Genomic DNA, 20120 nt, shown 5'->3' on the forward strand with positions numbered 1-20120 from the left:
TTCGTCTGATGCAGCGTCCCTGGTTTCTCAGACAGTCGAGTTTTGAGGCACAGTGAAGCATAGATAGTGTTAACAGAAATGAAGGCTTTAATACCCCTCCCCCTAGTTAGACAGCCAGGTGTCAGCGCGGCGGTGGTGGAGGAGGAGGAACACTGAGGGTCTGGAGATGCTCTCCTGTTCCTGCAGCTTTTATGTTGTCTGTGGTCCAGGTTGCAGCATCACCCCAGTGCTCGGCTGCCTTTGCCTCACCGTGGTGTGATTTGCACCACATAAATGTGAAGCAGGAGGCCATGTGAGCCCTAGACAGAAGCTCAGTTTGAACTTCACAAAAACACTTAGGAATCACTGTGGCTTAGTTGCTTGAGACAGAAGATCCCACTGTCGTAAGTCTACTCCTGAATTGCTTTGTATTGTTGTACACATTTGAGGCAGATGTGAAATGGAAGTTAGCTACATGAAAATAAGTTCATCTTTTGAAAGATACTAGGATCATGTCTTCCTAAAGTTTTATTAATAATACTTGAGCAAAGTGTAATTGTTTAATAACCTTTTCTGATGTCTTTGTGTTTGCTCTAGGAAGATGACCCTCCCAGTGAAGGAGAGGTGATTAGGAGGCCCCATAAAAAGCTTCATGCAAATGCGATTCTTTCTCTTTTTACTAAGCAAGAACAGGAATTACTAGTTTCACAGCAAGAAGAGGTACTTTTCAAACTTAAAGGGTTTGTTGATTGTTTGTTTGTCTAGATATAAATACAGGGGGGAAAATCCAACTTTAAAAAAATTTCTTTTGAAGACAGGGTTTCTCTGGTAACAGCCCTGGCTGTCCTGGAACTTGCTTTGTAGACCAGGCTGGCCTAAACTCATGGAGATCCACCTGCCTCTGCCTCCTGAATGTGGGATTAAAGGCCTGGAGCACCACACCTGGTTTAAATATCCAACTTTTAATTTAGATAAGACAGTGTTTAAGTTTCTCTGTAATAAGTGTTATGGCCCCTTTAACTTGGCCTGAACTAAGTTTTGTAACTGAGAAAAGTTTAGACAATCTGTTCCAATCTTTTATGCTACAGTTTAAAAACAACAACAAAAAATGCAGCTTTAAAGATATTTTATAAGCTGGGCAGTGGTGGTGCACGCCTTTAATCCCAGCACTCAGGAGGCAGAGCCAGGTGAGTCTCTGTGAGTTCGAGGCCAGCCTAGTCTACAGAGTGAGTTCCAGGACAGGCACCAAAACTACACAGAGAAACCCTGCCTTGAAAAACAAAAAAAACCCAAAAAACTAAAAAATAGGTATTTTGTAAATTACATTTGTTTTTGTGTGTAGCACTTGCGCTTGCACATGAATGTGTACGCTCATACTGCAGCACTTCTGTGGACATTAGAGGAAAACTTGCAAGAATTTTCTGTTTCCATTGTCTTGGTAACGGGCTCAAACTCAGGCTTGATGCCAAGCACCTTTTCCTGCTGAGCCCAAAATGAAGCCATTGAGAAGGATCTGTAGCCTTGCTCACTGCCGGGTGAGAGTACAAACTGACGTCGTCGTCATTGTCACTGTGGCAATCAGTGTGGACATTTCTCAGAAAGCTCAAACTAGAATATCATCTGACCCAGCTAGTCTATTCCTGGGCCTTTACCCAGGCGTCTAACGCCTGCCACAGAGCTACTGCGCATCCATGTTTATTGCTGCTGTAGTCACAGTAGCAAGGAAAGGCAGTCAGAATAGTGCAGCAGCAGCTCAATGGAGAACTTTAAAAGGTGATGCATACACCCAGTGGAATTTTACTCATTTATTAAGAAAACCAAAATGGAAATTTCAGGAAAATGTGTAGATCTGGAAATGGTTAAGTGAGGTGATCCAGATGCATAAAGACAAATATCACATGCACTTTCTCTATGGAGCCTAGCTTTTAATTTTTTATATGTGTGTATGTATGCAGCTGTTAGTGTAGGGGTGAAAGGGACCAGGAGAGAGGGAGAAAGATTTGAAGGAGAGGAGGGGGCAGTGGAATCCATGTGACATGCAGTGGAGCCTCCTGGGCTGGAAAGGGTAGGAGGCAGTGGGTTAGGGGAAGTGGGGAGGGGGGGAAGAGGATCGATAGGTCAAAGTTTAAATACGCCAGAGTGAAACTGTTACTGATGATGCTGTTAAAAACAAAGGGAAATTATTTGTGAGAACATCCACTTAGTCACTCATGTCAGTCTTTTTTGTTTGTTTTTTGTTTTTCGAGATAGGGTTTCTCTGTGTAGCTCTGCGCCTTTCCTGGAACTCACTTGGTAGACCAGGCTGGCCTCGAACTCACAGAGATCCTCCTGGCTCTGCCTCCCGAGTGCTGGGATTAAAGGATGCGCCAGCACCGCCTGGCTTTCATGTCAGTCTTTTATTGTCTGTTATATACCACAACCTTGGGAAAGATGAAGATACTAAGACATGCTCTCCACCTTTAAGCTCTAACACAGGCACTGTGAAATATTATAACAATTACTTGGGAAAACGTATCTGGTATCACTCTATAAACACTGCCCAAGAATATTCAAGAGTGATACTAATTTCAAAGCAATGTTTTTACTTTCTCTTTCTTTCTTTCTTTTTTTTGGGGGGCGGGGATTGGTTTGAGACAAGGTTTTTTCTGTGTAGCCCTGGAACTTGCTTGGTAGACCAGGCTGGCCTTAAACTCACAGAGATCCTCCTCCATCTGCCTCCCGAGTGCTGGGATTAAAGGCGTGCGCCACCACTGCCTGGCTCATGTTTTTTCACTTAAAGCATGATGAGCCATGCACTACCAGGCATGTCACTACAGTCTTAGCTCTCAGCAGGCTGAGGCAGGATGATTTGGGGTCGGAGATTAGCCCAGGCTACGTAGCAAGACCCTGCCTCAAAAAGAAAGAAGACTAGTTGTTTCTGTAGATAGAATCCTTATGGTAGTTAAGGTATATTATTCCCATCAAGTAATTCAAGGTTCCCACCAGCAGTTTTCAGCAATTTTAATTCAGAAGGAATGAGAAGTATACTTTTTACTCCAGTTATAAACCGTTTGAACAATGTATAATGGGTACCAGCATTTTCTATTTTAAGTTAAAGTTTGCTTAGATATTGTTTCTGTTTAATAGAGCTTGAAACCCAGTGTTAGTCCGTGCTCAGCACACAGGCACGCGGACCTGAGCTTAGATCCTCCATAGCCAGGAAAGGCTGGGGATGGTGACATAGACCTGCAGTACCAGCTCTGGGAATGCGGAGGAGACAGGAGGTTCCCCAGGGCTCACTGGCCAGCCACTCCTGACAGTGGGGGTGGATGGTAGGTTCAGGGGGAGGTTAAATGTGCATGTGCAGCACCAGCCCACGCATGTATACACGCGCGCGCGCGCGCGCGAGCGCGCACACACACACACACACACACACATCACTGTGTGCCTTACTAACGTCTTTTTGAAGGAAAGGTTACACTGATTTATTGTATGGGAGCAGGTTGCAGTAGGCTGTTTCCTACCACGTGGGCCCCGAGCATTGAAATCGGGTTACCAGACTTGCGGCGGCGTTCTTACTTGCTGAGCCATCTCGCTGGTTCCTAAACTGCTTCCTAGACTTCTCTTTCCTGTACCTTAAATGTGACATTAGAAGCACTTATGTGCTGTGTATCATGATGTTTAAAAACTGTTTCCTGCTCTGACAGTTTTGATACAGTGGCCTTAGCAGTTTTTCTCGTTTTTAAAGGACGTGGATAACAGCGTGGGTGAGCTTAGTGAAGGACAAAGGCTGGTGCCGGTGGCAGCCGAGGACATCTTAGCAGGACTGTCCATCTGCCTGCCGCAGCCCACTACAGCTGCAGAGCCTTGCAGTCAGCGAGCAGCCCCTGGGACGTTCCTGCAGCCGTCTGACGTGACCTCAGGTACGCAGGACTCTCGTTCTTGATGTTTTATAGAACGGTGCTTTAACCCTGTTCTTGCATTCTTCTCGTGCTCACGGCTAGACTGGGTTTACCTTATAATCTCCAGTCGTGTTCTTTATCTGAATCGAGAAGTGCAGCGTTGTTAGATGGAGGCTGGAAGATTTCCTTATTAAAGGTTTTTCCTTATTAAAGGCTTTTCTGTGATACACAACACAACAAAGTGCACCACTGGAAAGGATATTAGATAGTTTTTGTAATATACATACAAATGCTTGCAAATTTTAATGCAGATGTACTATTTTATTATATACTATAAAATGCAAGTGGCCCTCAGAACCACCAGTCCTGTGTAGGGCAAAGTTGAATGAGATCACACCGCTGGAGAAATCAACTCTTTGATTGTCTGATTTTCTAGACGCAGTACCCAGTGCATTTGGGCTGTCTTGGAGAGTAATGGAATACCTGTTTTTAGTGTTTTGGAAATTACTAGCATTAGTTAATTTTCATTATCTGTGGTAGCTGTAGCTTATAAAGAAAGCATATAGCTGGGCGGTGGTGACGCACACTTTTAATCCCAGCACTCGGGAGCCAGAGCCAGGCAGATCTCTGTGAGTTTGAGGCCAGCCTGGTCTACAGAGCGAGATCCAGAATAGGCATTAAAACTACATGGAGAAACCCTGGCTCAAAAAACCAAAAAAAAAAAAAAAAAAGAGTATATATTAGCAAACACTGAACTTGCTAATAGGATTGGGTTCCTGCAAGCCTCTTGTATATTGTCAGTTGATCAGTACATAGCCTAGTTTCATGTGTGTATTTCTGTTTAAAGACATTGTATCTAATTGATGTTGTTGATTACTAACACTGAAGTCACAGCCCACAGCACTGTAACTCATGCCTGAAGGAAGTATATCTATCTAACACACTTATCTGCATAGGCACGACAGAGCCTTCTTGTGCTCAGGAACATTGAACAGTGATTCTCTTTTAAATTGGCTTGGGTACCATTCCAAGTAGCATTGTGTGTGTGTGTGTGTGTGTGTGTGTGTGTGTGTGTGTGTGTCTCACACACACATACACACACACACAAGTGGGGAGGGAGGAAAGAAGAGGGAGGAGAGATGGAGAGAAGGAGAGATGGAGAGAGAGGAAAAGAGGAGAGAATGAAGACAAATGTGAAGCTGGCGTTAAACTTGCCGTGCAAAGGTCACAAATGTGAACGTGGCGTTCAACTTCCTGTGAAAGGTGACTGCAGTGTCAGCTGGAGCACCCAGGCCCACACAGTAGAGGGTTGTATCGGCTGAGTCAGTTCTTCACCACTTGGTGTAGACCCGCAGAATGACCAGAAGTTCCTATACGTATTAATCTTTCATAGAAATAGGTGTCTGTGAATGGGTGACTTTGCAGATGGAAATTGGCCACTTAATTGAGCTCTGCGTGTTCTTTGTTACTGACTTTCCCAGGCTCCTTACTGCGTTCTGTATTAGGTTGATGCAAAGTGCACTGAGGTTTCAGATTAATTTTAAGTCACTGTAATTAGACTCAAGCCTGTCAAATAGAAATCAGAGTCAACACAATTTTTTGTCAACAAAATATAGATTTGCTTATTTCTATAACAAAACCGTATGCTTCCCAGTTTGACAAAGTCTTGGAAAGTGTTTTCTGTGTTCTGCTGGCCGTGGAAGCATTTAAACTGATGAAAGTTCTGCGGACACGTAGAGGCAGCAGTCAGTTGGTGAGAGATAGGTGAATTTGGTCACGAGGCAGACTTCATAGCTAATTTCATCACACCCAGCTTGTTCACCATTTGAAGCTCTGGCTGTGGGATTGGTGCTTGGCTGTGGTCGTGGAGAAGACACCGACAGAAGTATTGGGCCCTCCTGACCAGGGCTGTTTCAGGCGGCACAGTTTCTGTGCGTCTCAGTTGGCTGAGCACACTTCTCAGTCATCGTTTTCTGGGGTTCAGAAAGCTGTAGCGGGTAGACGGGCAGCAGACAGTAATCAGGCCCGTTTTTACGTGCGAAAAGTTAGCTTTGGGAAGCGCTTTGGAGCCTCTCAGCCAGTCCAGCCATTAGGTTGGTCGTCACGGCTGTCATGTACAACCCACTTTTTGTTTCGGGTCACGGTCCAGTTTGAAATGGTTGCTGGTACATAGAATAACAGGGGTGGAAGTTCAAAAGTATGATCTTTAAAAAGTTTTCAGTCATCTGGTGAGGTCCTCACTGAATGTTTTCACTTTCTCAACTTAATTCAAATGTCCAGTGACCCCTCAGTGGTCCACAGTGAGTACTTGGCAACTTCTAGTGTAGTTGTGAGAACATCCGCTTCAGGAACTGGTCACTGTGCTCCTCGTCTTGAAGGCCCGTCTCCTTTGCAGAACATCTTGACCCCCCCTCGGCCTGGTGTGTTCATCAGCAGTTTCTGGGCCAAACACATTGTTAACGTTAGTTTTCTACGCTGCTTTGTGATCTGTTTTCAACTGGAATAAGGAAAGACTTCAATTTGCCTCTTGTCCAAAACCATTCCTACATTATAAAATAAATATAGTCAGCGAGTAATGTCACTAGCAAAAAAAAAATATGACTCAGAAGTATAAGCCTTAAAATAATGTAGGACATGACCATATGTAAGAATGTATTCCAGTGTCAAAAGACAGATTTCAATAGTGCAAAAAATTTTTACTTTTTACACCAAATTAAATAAATGAAACATTAAAAAAAATGAATGAAACATTAGTGCAGACTGTCTATGCCTAAAATTAGAGCATTTGTAGAGTATTTAATATTGACTTCATACTGAGTAAGAGCCTTATATTGCTCAGAACTGAAAGAAATTCATGACTGGAATTTCTCGGGGAATATACATAAAATTGCTGTATTTATCATTTTGTGCATATGGTGAGAGTGTTACACTTGTTACACACTTTCAGATTAGTTTTTATATGGCGTATAACGGGACACGTGGTTCACTGTGCAGAGTGCAGTAACAGAGTAGACACTAGAGGGCGCTCATAGATCACCTGCGAAACTCTAGGAGGCGAGCCCTTGCAGAGTAAAATCTGAGTTCACAGCCTGCCTAGCATTTCCTTATCTCTCTAGTAGTAACCAAAGTCACCTGTGGTATAGTAAATAATTGTTGTATTCAATGAAAACTTATTTTTAGAAAAATCCTAGTCATTTGACAACGATTAAATTACCTCTTTTTGAGACAAAGAAGTAATTATTTTTAAAAGGTAATTTTAGCGAGATCCAGGACAGGCACCAAAGCTACACAGAGAAACCCTGTCTCGAAAAAAACAAAAAAAGAATAAGATGGATTGTGTATAACTTGAATACCTTTTAGTATGATTAAAATTTTTTTATTGCTTATCTATTTGTGTGTGTGCGTGTGTGTACACATGTGCATGCATGCCTCACACCCTTAGGTAACGACTTCCAGGCTTGATTCTCTCCGACCGTGTGGGTCTCAGGAATTAAACTTAGATCTCAGGATTGCCTGCCAGTGCCTTTACCCTATAAACCATCTCCGTGGCCTTTTAGTGTGATTTAACAGACTGTTCTGAATGTACAGTATTCTGAAATACACAGAAACTAAAAATAATATATATATATATACTTGATCCTTGCTACCATCCAATACAATATGAAAATTATTTTAGAAAATATTGATTACTTCTATCTAATTATCTAGTTTTCTTTTCTTTTTTTTGGAGCTGAGGATCGAACCCAGGGCCTTGTGCTTGCCAGGCAAGCGCTCTACCACTGAGCTAAGTCCCCGACCCCTTATCTAGTGTTATTATTCATCCCTTCTCCACCCACCTTTTGTCACCCTTCTCACTTCCTGGTGGTTCTTCCACCCTGCCAGGTGGTTTCCTTCTTTCATGTCACGTGGATTCTATCCCCCTTCTCCCACTCATCCTACTCCCCTGTCTCACAGTCCCCTTCTGTCTTAACCCCACACACAGGTGAAATGTGGTGTTTGTCTTTCTGAGTCTTACTTTGCTTAGCACAGTGATCTCAAGTTCCACCCATTTTCCCACAAATGTCATTTTTTTTTTCTTTACAGCTGAACATAATTCTGTCATGTCTGTGTGCATTTCTTTTAATCTACTCATCTCGATAGATGTTTAGGCTGGTTCCATTTCTTAGCTTATAAATAGTACATCAGTAAACAGGGATGTGCATGTGTCCTGTGTTAATGGTACTTACGAGTCCTTTGTGGTTCAAGCAGTTCCTGTGGGGATTTTGTCTTTAGCTTTTGAGAAACCTGCGCGCTGATGTCCAAATGGCAGTACCAGTTTACTGACAGTGAATACGGGTTTTCCTTTCTTTACATTTTTAGCATTTGTTGTCCTTCTTTCTGGTAATAGCCATGCTGATTGGGGTAAAACTCTCAAGCAGTTTTCATTTGCATTTCCCTGTGGGTAGGAATCTTAAACACTTTTCTGAATATTTATTTACATTGTAGTTCTGTTTAGAAGTTGTCATCTGTGTGTGTGGAGAGTTGTGTATGCAGATGTGCTCACCCAGTGGAAGTCTGTGCACCTATGTGGAGACCTGAGGTCCATGCTGATGTCTCCCTTTACCACTTTAGCCTTAGTTTTTGAGATAGTGCCTCTACTGAACTTGGCGCTAACCAGTTGGCTTGACTGTCCAGTGAGTCCTTAGGCTCCACCTCTGTCTTCCCAGCACTGGGGCACAGACACTGGCCTGCCTGGATGTTACATGTGTGCTACGATCTGAACACAGGTCCTCCTGGTGGCATAGCAGGCCTTGTCCTCCCGAGCATCTCCACCCTTGTCCTTCTCCGAGAGCTTCTGTTCAGTTCACTACTCCGTCATTGCTGGGACCACTAGTTTTTAGTGGTTTTTTTTAATATATTTTAGATATTAATCTTCTGTTTGATGTGTAGATAGATATTTTTCCCATTCTGTAAGCTGCCTCCTCACTCGGTTGGTAGTTTCTCCATTGTGTAGAAGCTGTGTGATTTCATGTAATCTCATTTGTTTATTCTTAGAATGATTTCCATGTTACCATAGGAATTCTTTCCACAAGGTCTGTGCCTGTGATTGTTGTCTTAAAGACATGGTTTCCTCTAGCAGTTTGAGAGTTTTGGGCCTTATAGTGGGGTGTTTAATCCATTTGTAATTGTTTTTTGTGCAGAGTAAGAAATATGGGTACAGTTTTATTTTTTTACATGTAGGTATCCAGGTTTTCCAACACTTTGTTAAAGAGACTGTCTTTTTTCTAATGATTGTTTTTGTCAAAGATTAGGTGGCTGTAGTTGTGTGGCTTTATTTCTGAGTCCTTTTATCTCATTGATCTGTGTCTTATTTGTGTGTCTTGTCACTTTAACCAAAGCAAGCTAAGGAAGGGTGAGTTTATTTTGACTCAGTTCAGGTGTCCATCGTTGGAAGGGAAGCGTGGTGGGCAGAGTGGGAGGCCGCTGACGTTGACTCCAGAGAACAGAGTGCTGATGGTCACCTTGCACTCTTTTAATTCAGTCTGGACATCTGTCTGCCCATGGAATGCTCCAGGCCAGTCTTCCCACCTCAGTTAACCTAGTCTAGATCATTCCTCACAGGCACACTCAGGGCTTGTTTTCTAGGCGATTTTAGATCCTGCCAGGTGACGCTGTTGACCGTCACAATTCTACCTCGTGCCAGCTTGACACCCGACCCAATTACCTTTATCACCGTAGACTCATGACCTTTTTATAATAGAAAAGTTGATTTAGTACAAAAAGTCTCCATTGTTTTTAATAATTACAGCGTTGTTTAAAAATCCAAAAGGGAATAATTGGGACAATAGTAAGGAGTGATCAGACCAAAGTCCAGCTCAAATCTGCAGCTCCACGTCCAGCTTCGGGGACCTATGATGCAGTCTTTGGGGCTCCAGAGGACTTGGCAGCCCCTTCCGATCCTCCAGCTCTCACCTGCAGCATACATAGCCTTTTCTTTTCTCTCTTTCTTCTTTTCTTTTCTTTTTTTCTCCTCAAGACAGGGTTTCTCCATGTAGTTTTGGTGCTTGTCCTGGATCTTGCTCTAGACTAGACTGGCCTGAAACTCACAGAGATCCGCCTGCCTCTGCCTCTGAGTGCTGGGATTAAAGGCGTGCGCCACCACCGCCCAGCTTTATACATGGCCTTTTCTTGGGTCAGCTTTACTCAGTGTCTGGAGTTTTCCTTGGCAGATGTCCCTTGGTCCTGGTGGGTTTGGGTCCCGGTATTTCCAACATCCTGGGTTCTCCATTGTAAATTAGTTTTTACTTTGCAGTTTCATACAGTGGCGTCTCAGGACCTCCAGCTTTGTCATACACTGCTTTGCCTCAGGACTTTCTGACACTGTGTCAGGCCTCCACGATCCTCTTAATCTATTTTCTCATGTCTGCAAAGCCAGTGATGCTGCTACCCAGTTGTGCTGCCCGCTTGGCATGGAGCCTGAGCCGCTCAGCCCACAGGTACATCAACTTCCGTGTGTCAGCCCTGGGGAGACACGGCTAGGCTTCCAAGGAGCAAGGAGCGGCTTCAGTGGGGTCTGTTTCAGGGTAGGTGCTCCCCTTTCAAACGAATTAGTATTGTTCACAAAGTGGAGCTTCCAGTGACTGGAGTCTTGCCCCCAGGACACCGTTTCTGTTGTGTTAGAACAGAGTAGCATCTTCCTTAATGGTGCCAGGCACTTGAGCAGTAAGTAGAGCTGCTTTCAAACCTGCCTTGTCTGTAAACACACATCTAACATCTTTCTGCTTCGCTGGTGGATCGCTCACGGAGACCTAGAGGAGAGCTGTTAAAATAGTTGCCACACCACGGCCTGAATGTGTTCCTGTCTTGGAATTTCCTAAGTCAAACAAATCAGTCTTTACATTTAAATTCAACCCCACTCAAGTCCTCGGGATACAGATGCAGCCAAATTCTTGGCCAGAACATCACAGGAGTGCCATTAACCCAGTTTCCAACAGGAGTCCTCAGTCCTCTCGGAAGCCTCATAAACTCCACTGTTTGTGTTTCTCTTGTTAGCTTGTCTTCTGGGCCCCTACCAGAATGGCCTGTTAACCTCTGCGTACAGGATCCTAGGCTTAGATGGCCCATCCCTGACAGCCTTCCACAGGCTCCCTGAGACCGGTTCCAGCGCCGCCGGAACCACGTGGTCAGGTTTATTACAGCTCCAGCCCACTTCTCAGCACCAACTTCTGTCACTATGTGACCTGTTGCTGCGACAGAAGCACCTTAAGGGAGACAGCGTTAGTTTTGGGTCACACCTCAAGGGCACAGACATCACAGGAGAAGGCGGGACAGTTGGAGTGTGAGCTACTGACCACCGAGACTCCATCGTCAGGAAGCAGAGTGGTGATGATGATGCTCAGCTTGCCTTGTCCTTTTTCGTCAGTCCGGAACTGCAGCCATGGATGGTCCTGGCACTCTTGAGGCTGTCTTTCCTTCTCAGCTATCTTAACTCCTCACCAGCATGCCCAAAGGCTGCCTGTCTACTAGCTGATTGTAGACCTTATCTAATTGACAGTATTAACCTTCACATTCTATATCCCTCCTCGTTAAACTTTATTTTAATGGGTCTTAAAATACTGAGACAAGTTTTTGGTCAAGTTACTTCTATTAAAAAGTACTGATTTTAAAAATTAATGACTTAAAGGTCCACAAGAGAAAATATTCTCCCTCCTTGGGCGGGGGATTTTACTGTGCTTTGTTATTAACCTAGTGTTGAACTTAAGTGGCCCATCGAGACAAGTAGTCCTGAGACCATCCATGCAGGTGGAACGATGACACCCATTTTGTTTTTTGAGCTTCCTGGGCAGAGGTGGTGACCTTGGCACCTTCAGCAACCCTCTTGTCTGTGGCCTTGATGGTACACACAACAGCCTGATTCATATGAGGAGCAAAATGATCCAAAAGAGGAAGTCAGAGAAGCTCTCAACACAAAGGCTTAGCGGGAGCCATACCAGTGGTGGCAGCTTCGTGGAGCGGGGCAGTGGAGGGCTGTCTTCCGGCTTCCTCTCGGAAAGGCCACCAGCCTTTCCTCCAGCCTAGCACCTTTGCGTGCTCTGTAAGCCGTGGCACAGTCCAGCCCAGGGCCATTGCCAGCTTGGGTTTGGCCGAGTGATTCAGGGTGATCACCTGAGCAGTGAAGCCAGCTGCTTCCATCGCGGGGCGTTTTTGTGTTGCCACAGAGGACATCTCGGACAGATATTCTTGACGTTGACACCTGCAGAGCCACCAGGAAGAGCCTCAGCGACATTTCAATAGGCTTTATACTTCAGTTGTGACATTGCCTGGAGCAAGGTTAACCACCAAGCAGGAATGCTAACAGCAGTGTCCACTTGGCCCACAGTACCAATACTACCAATTTTATAGACGTCTGGGAGAGAGGCAGGTGCAAAGGCTTGTCATTGGACAGATTGATGGTGAGATCCATCCCAAAGCCACCTCAAGTATGCTTGCATCGTCATTGCTAGCTTTATTTATTTATTTTTAATGTGCATTGGTGTTTTGATTGCATGTATGTCTGTATGAGGTTGTTTGGTACCATGGGTCTGGAGTTACAGACAGTTGTGACCCTCCATGTGGGTGCTGGGAATTGAACCTGGGTCCCCTGGAAGAACATCCAGTGCTCTTAACCGCAGAGCAGTCTCTCCAGCCCCAGTCACTGCTGTCTTCATGAGTGACTTTGCGTCCTTGGTACCAACGTGTTGTCAGCATTCTAAAGAGAGATGACCGCAGAGTCTACCATGCCAGGTTCAGAGCCAGTTTGCTTTAAAAGCTCTTTTCATTATGTATGTGTGTAGATGTCGGTGCACCACGCATGTGCCTGCTGCCCACAGAGGCCAGAAGAGAGCATCAGATTCCCTGGAAGTGGAGTTACGGATGGTTGTGAGCTGCCATATGGGTGCTAGAAACTGAAGCTGGGTCCTGTAAGATTAGCCAGTCCTATTTAACCACTGAGCCGTCTTTCCAACCCGTCATAGCCAATTTTCTTAATGTAGCTACTGACTTCTTTAACAATTTCTTCATATTTTCTGGCTGTGGAGTGGCTCCATGGAATCCATTTTTTGATAGCAACAATGAACTCTTTTATACCCAGTGTTTAAACCAAAGGGCATGCTCATGATTTTGCCGTTTTTGGAGAGTCAGCTTCAAATTCAGCAATACCCACAGCAGTCATCTGCCGGTGTGGTCAGCCCAGATAGGCCTGTAAAGGCTATGTCCTAGGGCGTGGATATGATCCTTGCCGGTCTAAGTTCCAGGGAGATGTTACTAGTGATTCCATTCTTAGCTTTAGTTTGTCCAAGACCCGGGTAATCCTGGAGGAGCTCATTCCCGTCTCAGAAGCACCTCTCTCAAATTTTTTAGTGGTTCTTTGTCTCTCATCGAGTTTGTAGATCAAATGGCCAGTAGTGGTGACCTTGCTCAGTATGTGTCCAGTGGTGGGGATGTTCTTGTCTTTCCCTTTTTATCTTCAGTTCAACGGGGTTTTTGTAACACGTGCATTCTCGTGACAAACTATTGTGAAAAAGTGTGTGTCCGTTTTTGTTGCTAATGTGGCATAGGGCAGAGATTAGTGAGTTAGAAGCTCAAAGACCAATATATAGAATCACACTGAAAGTTGGTTCTTTGGAAGAATGAACAAGATTGGTAATGCTGCAGCCAAACTAACGCACGGGGGGGGGGGGGGAGAGGAGAGAGAGAGAGAGAGAGAGAGAGAGAGAGAGAGAGAGAGAGAGAAGAGAGAGAAGGAGGAGGAGGAGGAGAGGAGAGAGAGAAAAAAACCTACGCTGGAGGTGCAAAGAGGGTGTACAGCCAATTCCAGCAAAGTCCTGTGACTCATTAGGGAATAAGTTTTTCTGTTTTTTTTTTTTTGAGACAGGGTTTCTCGGTGTCACAGCCCTGGCTGTCCTGGATCTCACTCTATAGACCAGGCTGGCCTCGAACTCACAGAGGTCCACCTGCCTCTGCCTCCCAAATGCTGGGATTAAAGGGTATACCACCACTGCCCAGCCTCACTAGGGAATAACTTAAAAACATATCCCCCAGCTGGGTGTGGTGATGCACACTTTTTTTTTCTTCTTCGAGACAGGGTTTCTCTGTGTAGTTTTGGTGCCTGTCCTGGATCTGTCTATAGACCAGGCTGGCCTCGAACTCACAGAGATCCATCTGCCTCTGCCTCCCGAGTGCTGGCGTGTACCACCACCGCCCAGCGATGCACACTTTTGATACGAGCACTCAGGAGGCGGAGGCAGGTAGATCTCTATGACTTTTATTCCACCTGGTCTATATAATGACCATCCAGGACAGTTAGAGCTATGTAGTGAGAGACCCTGTCTTGGGGAGGGAGACTGCCCCCAAACTGAAAACAAAAAGAAATGGATAGATTCCTAGGTAGCTATGACATCAAAATTAAATCAAGAAAGTACAACCAACTGTTCCTCTCATAATTTATTCTTTCCTCTGTTCTCGTGATTAAGAAGCTGCCTTTCTTTTCTGTGTATAGCATTCCTTTGAGAAGCTTGTAGTACTGGCTTAGTGGTCGTGAACTGCCTTAGTTTGTGCTTGTCCTGAAATTACCCCCCCCCCCTTCTTCCTCTCAGTTTTAAAGGTAGACTTGCTGAGTATAGCAGTCACAGCTGGCAGTTCCTCCATCTCAGGACTCAAGGCCATCAGATTAGGTCTGCTGAGACCGCTTGGCCGATGGTCTGAGCTCAGGCCCCAAAACTCACGTGGTGGAGGGAAGGGGCTGGGTCCTCTGGCTCCACACAGGCACCAAGGCATGATTCCCCTCCCCCAACACATACTAAATAAGTAAATATATGTTTTTAAAAGAAAGAAGAGCTTCCGGTGTTAGGGTTGCTGATGAAAGATCTGATGTTCTGATGTTTCTGCCTTTGTAGGTGAATTGATGTTTTTCTCTTACAGCTTTTAATACCGCCCCTCCCTCTCTCTGTGTGTTTTTGACATTTTGAATATAATAAATTATAGAGAAGTTCTTTTGTGGTCATGTCTTTTTAGGATTCTAAATGCCTTTTGGGTTTGGATTTACGATTTGAGGAATCTTCTGTTATAATTTCACTGACTGGATTCTCTAGTGTTTAATCTTAGCTCCTTCTGTCCTCTGAATTTGTAGGTTTGGTCTCTTGCCCTGTTCCCAGAGTTCTTAGATTCAGTGGTCCTGCTGGGTTTCCCCTTGTTGCTATTTGAACATGATAATCCCTTGACCTTGACCTCCATCCTGATAGTGTTCCTGTATCTGGTTCAGTCTATCAGTAAGGCTTTCTACCATGGTTTTATTAGATTCATTGGGTTTGTTGTTTGTTTTCCAGAAGATTTTATTTATATGAATGTTCTGTCTGCATGTACACCTGACTGCCTGTAGAGGGCATCAGATCCTATTATAGGTAGTTGCTAGCCACCAACCATGTGGTTGCTGGGACTTAAACTTAGAATTCTGGAAGAACAGCCAGTGTTCTTAACCACTGGGGGTGGGGGTGGGGAGGCCAGTGTTCATTTTTAACATTTCTGAGTTTTTTGTTTGTTTGGTGTTTATATTTTTATCTCAGTTTCCTTGCGGAAGTTATATATTGCTAATTTCCTCATCTGATTTGCAGACCTTTTGCTCTGTGCTGCTGACTTTCCTCTCTAGGTGTTGGGTTCATTTGTCTGCTTGTTTGTATCCTCTTTCTGAATACCATAGATTTACCACAAGTAGAACATTCCACATATGGCCTTGTGGAATTTTTGACTTTCAGTAAGATTTCATAATTGTCTTCATATGGATTCTACTAATTTTGTTCATATTTTATAGTTTTGATCATGATAGTAAAAGTTTTTCCATTCTTTGTTCTTATTGCTATAATGAAGAGAAAAGCTAATAGTTTTGAATGTTTATGTAGTGTCCAGTCATGGCACCAAAGATTCTTATTAATTCTCAGTTATTTTAGTCTATTTCTATTAGACTAGAATCTTTGGTGTTTACCATATCATTAGCAAAAAATGTTTTTAATATTTTGCTTTCAACATTGAATATGCGTATTCTCAGTTTCTTTGACAGACAGTTGTAGACAAGGGTTGTAAAAGACATAGGACCGGAAACAGGAATGCCGCTCTTTAAAGAGCAGATACAACACAGGAACTTTAGTAGCTCTTCATTTTGTACATTCTTGCCACTGTTTTAATGAACCTCTGCGGCACTGGAGAGTTAGCCCATCAGCCATTTTCCTAATTGCTTTGTACATAGGAACCGCTACTATGTAGGGAGACGTTAAAGCTCAGTGGATATAGTTCGCTTTGTGCAGAGCCCATTAAAAACCTGATTTAACATCAACTGTCAATCAGAGACTGGTTGTTTGTTATATCTAGGAAATTGTCAGCTGTTCAATTCCAGTGAAGGTGATTAAAGCCTTTAAAATGAAAAGGTCTATGGTGTCATTAAAATACTCCATTTTAAACAATTTAGTTCATGAATAACTCTTAAAGTCTTTCATGTTGATTAAATGAAATTATGCTATATTTAAAAGATAAGCATTAATAAGAAAATCAAGATTTTCTTAGAAGTATTTGTGGAAGGAGCTGGCTGGCTTAGTGAGGGAAGCTCTTGCCTTGAAAGTGTGAGAGCCTGGTGCCTGAGCCACACAGAATGGCAAGCCTGCGGCTGGAGAGATGGCTTAGCCTTTAAACCGCTGGCTGCTCTTGCAGAAGACCTGGTTTGGTTCCCAGCATGGGAACTCACATGCATCTGCTCATGGGATCTGATACTGCCTTCTTGCCTCTGTGGGCAGCTTGCTTCTGATAGGCACATGGAGCACATGCATGCATGCAGGCAACTGTCATACACATAAATTTAAAAACCTTTATTTTGGGGGTGGGGAGGGTGTAAAGCCAAGCATGGTAGTATGCACTTGTAATCTCAATGTTGGAGCAACAAAAGGATCCCTTCTGACTTGCTGGCCATCCAAAGTAGCATAATTCTTGAACTTCAGGCCAAAGAGAATCTTAAAGGAGATTGACGGCACTCCCATGGATGGAGACCTGAAGTGGTCCTCTGGCTTCTACACAGTCAAGCACACATGAGTATGGACACTCATATATACATCCGCACCTGTGTAAGCGTGAATGAGCACACACACAAACGCATGTACTAAAAATATTTTAGGAAGGACATGAAATACGAAGCCGAGAGTTGGAAGTTGCCAACTTTAAGTCTTTGCTGCTGCTTAGCTTTCAGAGAACTTATTGAATAAGTAATATATTTGAAGGGGTTTGAAGTGTAAAGAACAATACAAGCATACAGCCATGTCATTTGCATAGAGATTTCTGTTCTTTATACTGGTTTGATTGAAGTGACATTTAGATTAGAAAAAGGGAATGTGGTCATGTGAAGAAAAATACAAAACAGAGCTGATTGCTACCAGCATTTTCTAATCAGGAGTTGCTCTTTAGTATTACTGTTTTCCGTTGACATGTATTCATTGTACACAATACTAGGTTTCATAAGAACATTTTTGTTTGTTTGTTAGTTTGGTTGTTTTTTCAAGACAAGGTTTCTCTGTGTAACAGTTCTGGCTTACCTGGAACTCCCTCTGTAGACCAGGCTGGCCTCAAACTCACAGAGATCTGCCTGGCTCTGCCTCCCAAGAGCTGGGATTACAGGCATGTGCCACCCCCACCTGGCTTTCATAAGAACATTTTTATAACACTGTAGAATGTGCTTTGGCCATGTCCTCTCATACCCCGTGTGGTAGCTTTGTCAGTGACACAATCTAGAATTATCTGGGCGGGGGTGGGGTTGGGGGGGTAGTCTCAGTGAGGGATTATCCAGATTAGCTTGGCCCAGGGGTATGACTGTGGGAGATGATCTGGACCACTGGACAGGGCCTCCTGGACTGTGTAAGAATGGAGAAGGCAAGCCGAGCAGCAGCTGCATGCATTAGTCCATCGGCCCTGCTCTGGACTGTATGTGTCATGTGACTAGTGCTTCACGTGCCTGTCACCCTGACCTCCGCACAGGGGCTGACTGTGACCTGGCACTTGAGCCAAGTCAACCCTTTCTCCCTCCCCTTTGTGTCCTTCCTCCTCCTCCACCGTCCTATCCAAAGTGTCGCCCTGAGTCTGACCACTTAGTGATAGGGTAGGCGAGTGGGAATAGTGTGAGTGCTGTGGGGAAGGAAGGGGTGGGCTGCATGGGTGATGCTGATTGGACCTTGTGTATTTTAAAATGGCGGGAAGGAGTCACACCATACAACAGGGCCAGCGTAGGTTTATCATCGAGGGGAAGGGGAGAGAGAAGGGCCCAGGAAGGGGGCCGAGACTGGTCCCTGGGGACGAGGAAGAGAAAGGAGAGAGAGACAGGAGGTGTACACGGCCCGCCTTTTATAAGGAAATGTAGTGAATGCACACAGGGGGTACTCTTAATGGCTGCAGCTGAGGGGTATCCTGTCAGGACCCTAAGGGCAGGCCGGGATAGATGCCTGAATGCTAACTGACCTTACTTGGGATATTCCGTAGATTGTTTGAACATCGCTAAGTTTTGCATTCTCTGTGGGCTTTGGCTTTCCTATAGATACAAGCTTAATAGCTGTTTCCAATAACTGCTTGGGAATGCTGGTAATTGTAGTTTGTCACTTGTTTTTCTGAGCTAACTCTGACAAGTTAACTTTTGTTTACATGTTTAATATAGGGAATATTTGTGAAGGTTCATGTGCCAGTCATGGTCCAATGAGTTTAAGGGAATTGGAGTTGCAGCCTTGTTCTAGCCTTGTTCTTCCCATGACACACAAAACAACAAAAGGCAATGATGCTGAGTTACCAGGAGCAGCTGAAGACTCTTTTCAGGTACCAAAGCAAGAACTTTGTGTTTTACTTAAAATGAGAATCGGAACTCTGTGAGTTCCAGGCCGGCCTGGTCTACACAGCAAGTTCAAGGATAGCCAGAGCTATGTAGGCAGACTCTGTCTCAAAACAAACAAAAACAGACTAAGTTCAATACCTAGAACATTTTTAGTGGAATGGGAATGGCAGAGAGAGACAGGGTCTTGCTGTGTAGTCTTGGCTGGCCTGAAGCTCCCTATGGAGACTAGGCTGGCCAAAAACTCAGAGAAATCCTCCTGCCTCTGCCTAGCAATTGATGGGATTAAAGGATTAAAGGTGTGCCTCAACACAGTTAGCATGTTCTAGAACATTCTTTTTTTTTTTTTTTTTTTTTTTTTGGTTTTTCGAGACAGGGTTTCTCTGTGTAGCTTTGCGCCTTTCCTGGAGCTCACTTGGTAGCCCAGGCTGGCCTCGAACTCACAGAGATCCGCCTGGCTCTGCCTCCCGAGTGCTGGGATTAAAGGCGTGCGCCACCACCGCCCGGCATAGAACATTCTTAAAGGAGGAAGGAGAGAACCAACTCCACAAGTTGTCCTTTGACCTGCACATGAACACTGTGGCAGACACAGACCCCTGCCCATGTATATAAAATATTATTTATATCTCTGTGACTGTATAAACCCAGCTCAGTAACTTGTACCTATTAACTATTTGATGTTTATAGCTTTAAAATACATAAAATACATTCCATGAAAGCATAACAATATCATAATTAGTGAAGCCAATGGCCCATGAAACCTTGTATATTAAAAAAATTACGATGATTGTTCTTGAAGATCTTAATCTAAATAAATGCTCATGGTAATAAATACAGCTTCGTATTCATGATTAGCAATTCATTCCTCATTGGGAATTAATTTATTCAATCAATATTCATTGCATGGTATTTTACAACATTGTATGGTTTCAAGGAAGAAAATTAAAAATATGTAATAAAGATTGCTTATGGAATACCACATTATGTAGGGTTTGTTATTGCTAATCTGTGTTCAAGCAAAGATCAGGAAAATCTAATAAATATGCTAATAGTGTCTGTATCAAAGAAAATCTTTTTTGACTAAGAGGCAAGAACTTCCTGCATGTGATAGAGAAAGCGTTGTTCATGAAATGAGAGAATTAAAAATTAGTTTACCAAACATAGGGACTTCTCTTTCCTCCAGAATAAGAGCCTCTCCTCCTCCAAACACAATATTAAGAGACCAAAAAGATAGTAGAGTGGGAAGAAAGACAAATCCAGAGAATTCAATAGTAAACAGCTGAAGTGAAAATGAACAAAAGGTTTGGGCATATACTTCATCTAAAAAAGATATTTGAACAGTAAATTAGCATGGTACTAAACATTAGGAAATGCAGATTAAAACACGAGCTACCTCT

At 43.8% G+C, this 20120-nt stretch overlaps 1 protein-coding gene across 6 annotated transcripts in view; it reads left to right on the forward strand.

The window, feature by feature from the left end:
- Kiaa0586 (KIAA0586 ortholog) overlaps positions 1–20120 on the forward strand; it is a 108833-nt gene that overhangs the window by 64542 nt on the left and 24171 nt on the right. For 5 of the 6 annotated variants that reach the window (XM_037210603.1, XM_028858379.2, XM_037210600.1 and 2 more), the window contains 3 exons: positions 577–699; positions 3707–3881; positions 18556–18710. In XM_037210603.1, the coding sequence (XP_037066498.1) occupies positions 577–699; positions 3707–3881; positions 18556–18710 (453 nt within the window). The remainder of the gene's footprint in view (positions 1–576; positions 700–3706; positions 3882–18555; positions 18711–20120) is intronic. The other variant, XM_037210601.1, reaches the window with a different exon arrangement.

This window comes from Peromyscus leucopus, chromosome 14 (genome assembly GCF_004664715.2).
Source record: "Peromyscus leucopus breed LL Stock chromosome 14, UCI_PerLeu_2.1, whole genome shotgun sequence".
Taxonomy (NCBI): Eukaryota; Metazoa; Chordata; class Mammalia; order Rodentia; family Cricetidae; genus Peromyscus; species Peromyscus leucopus.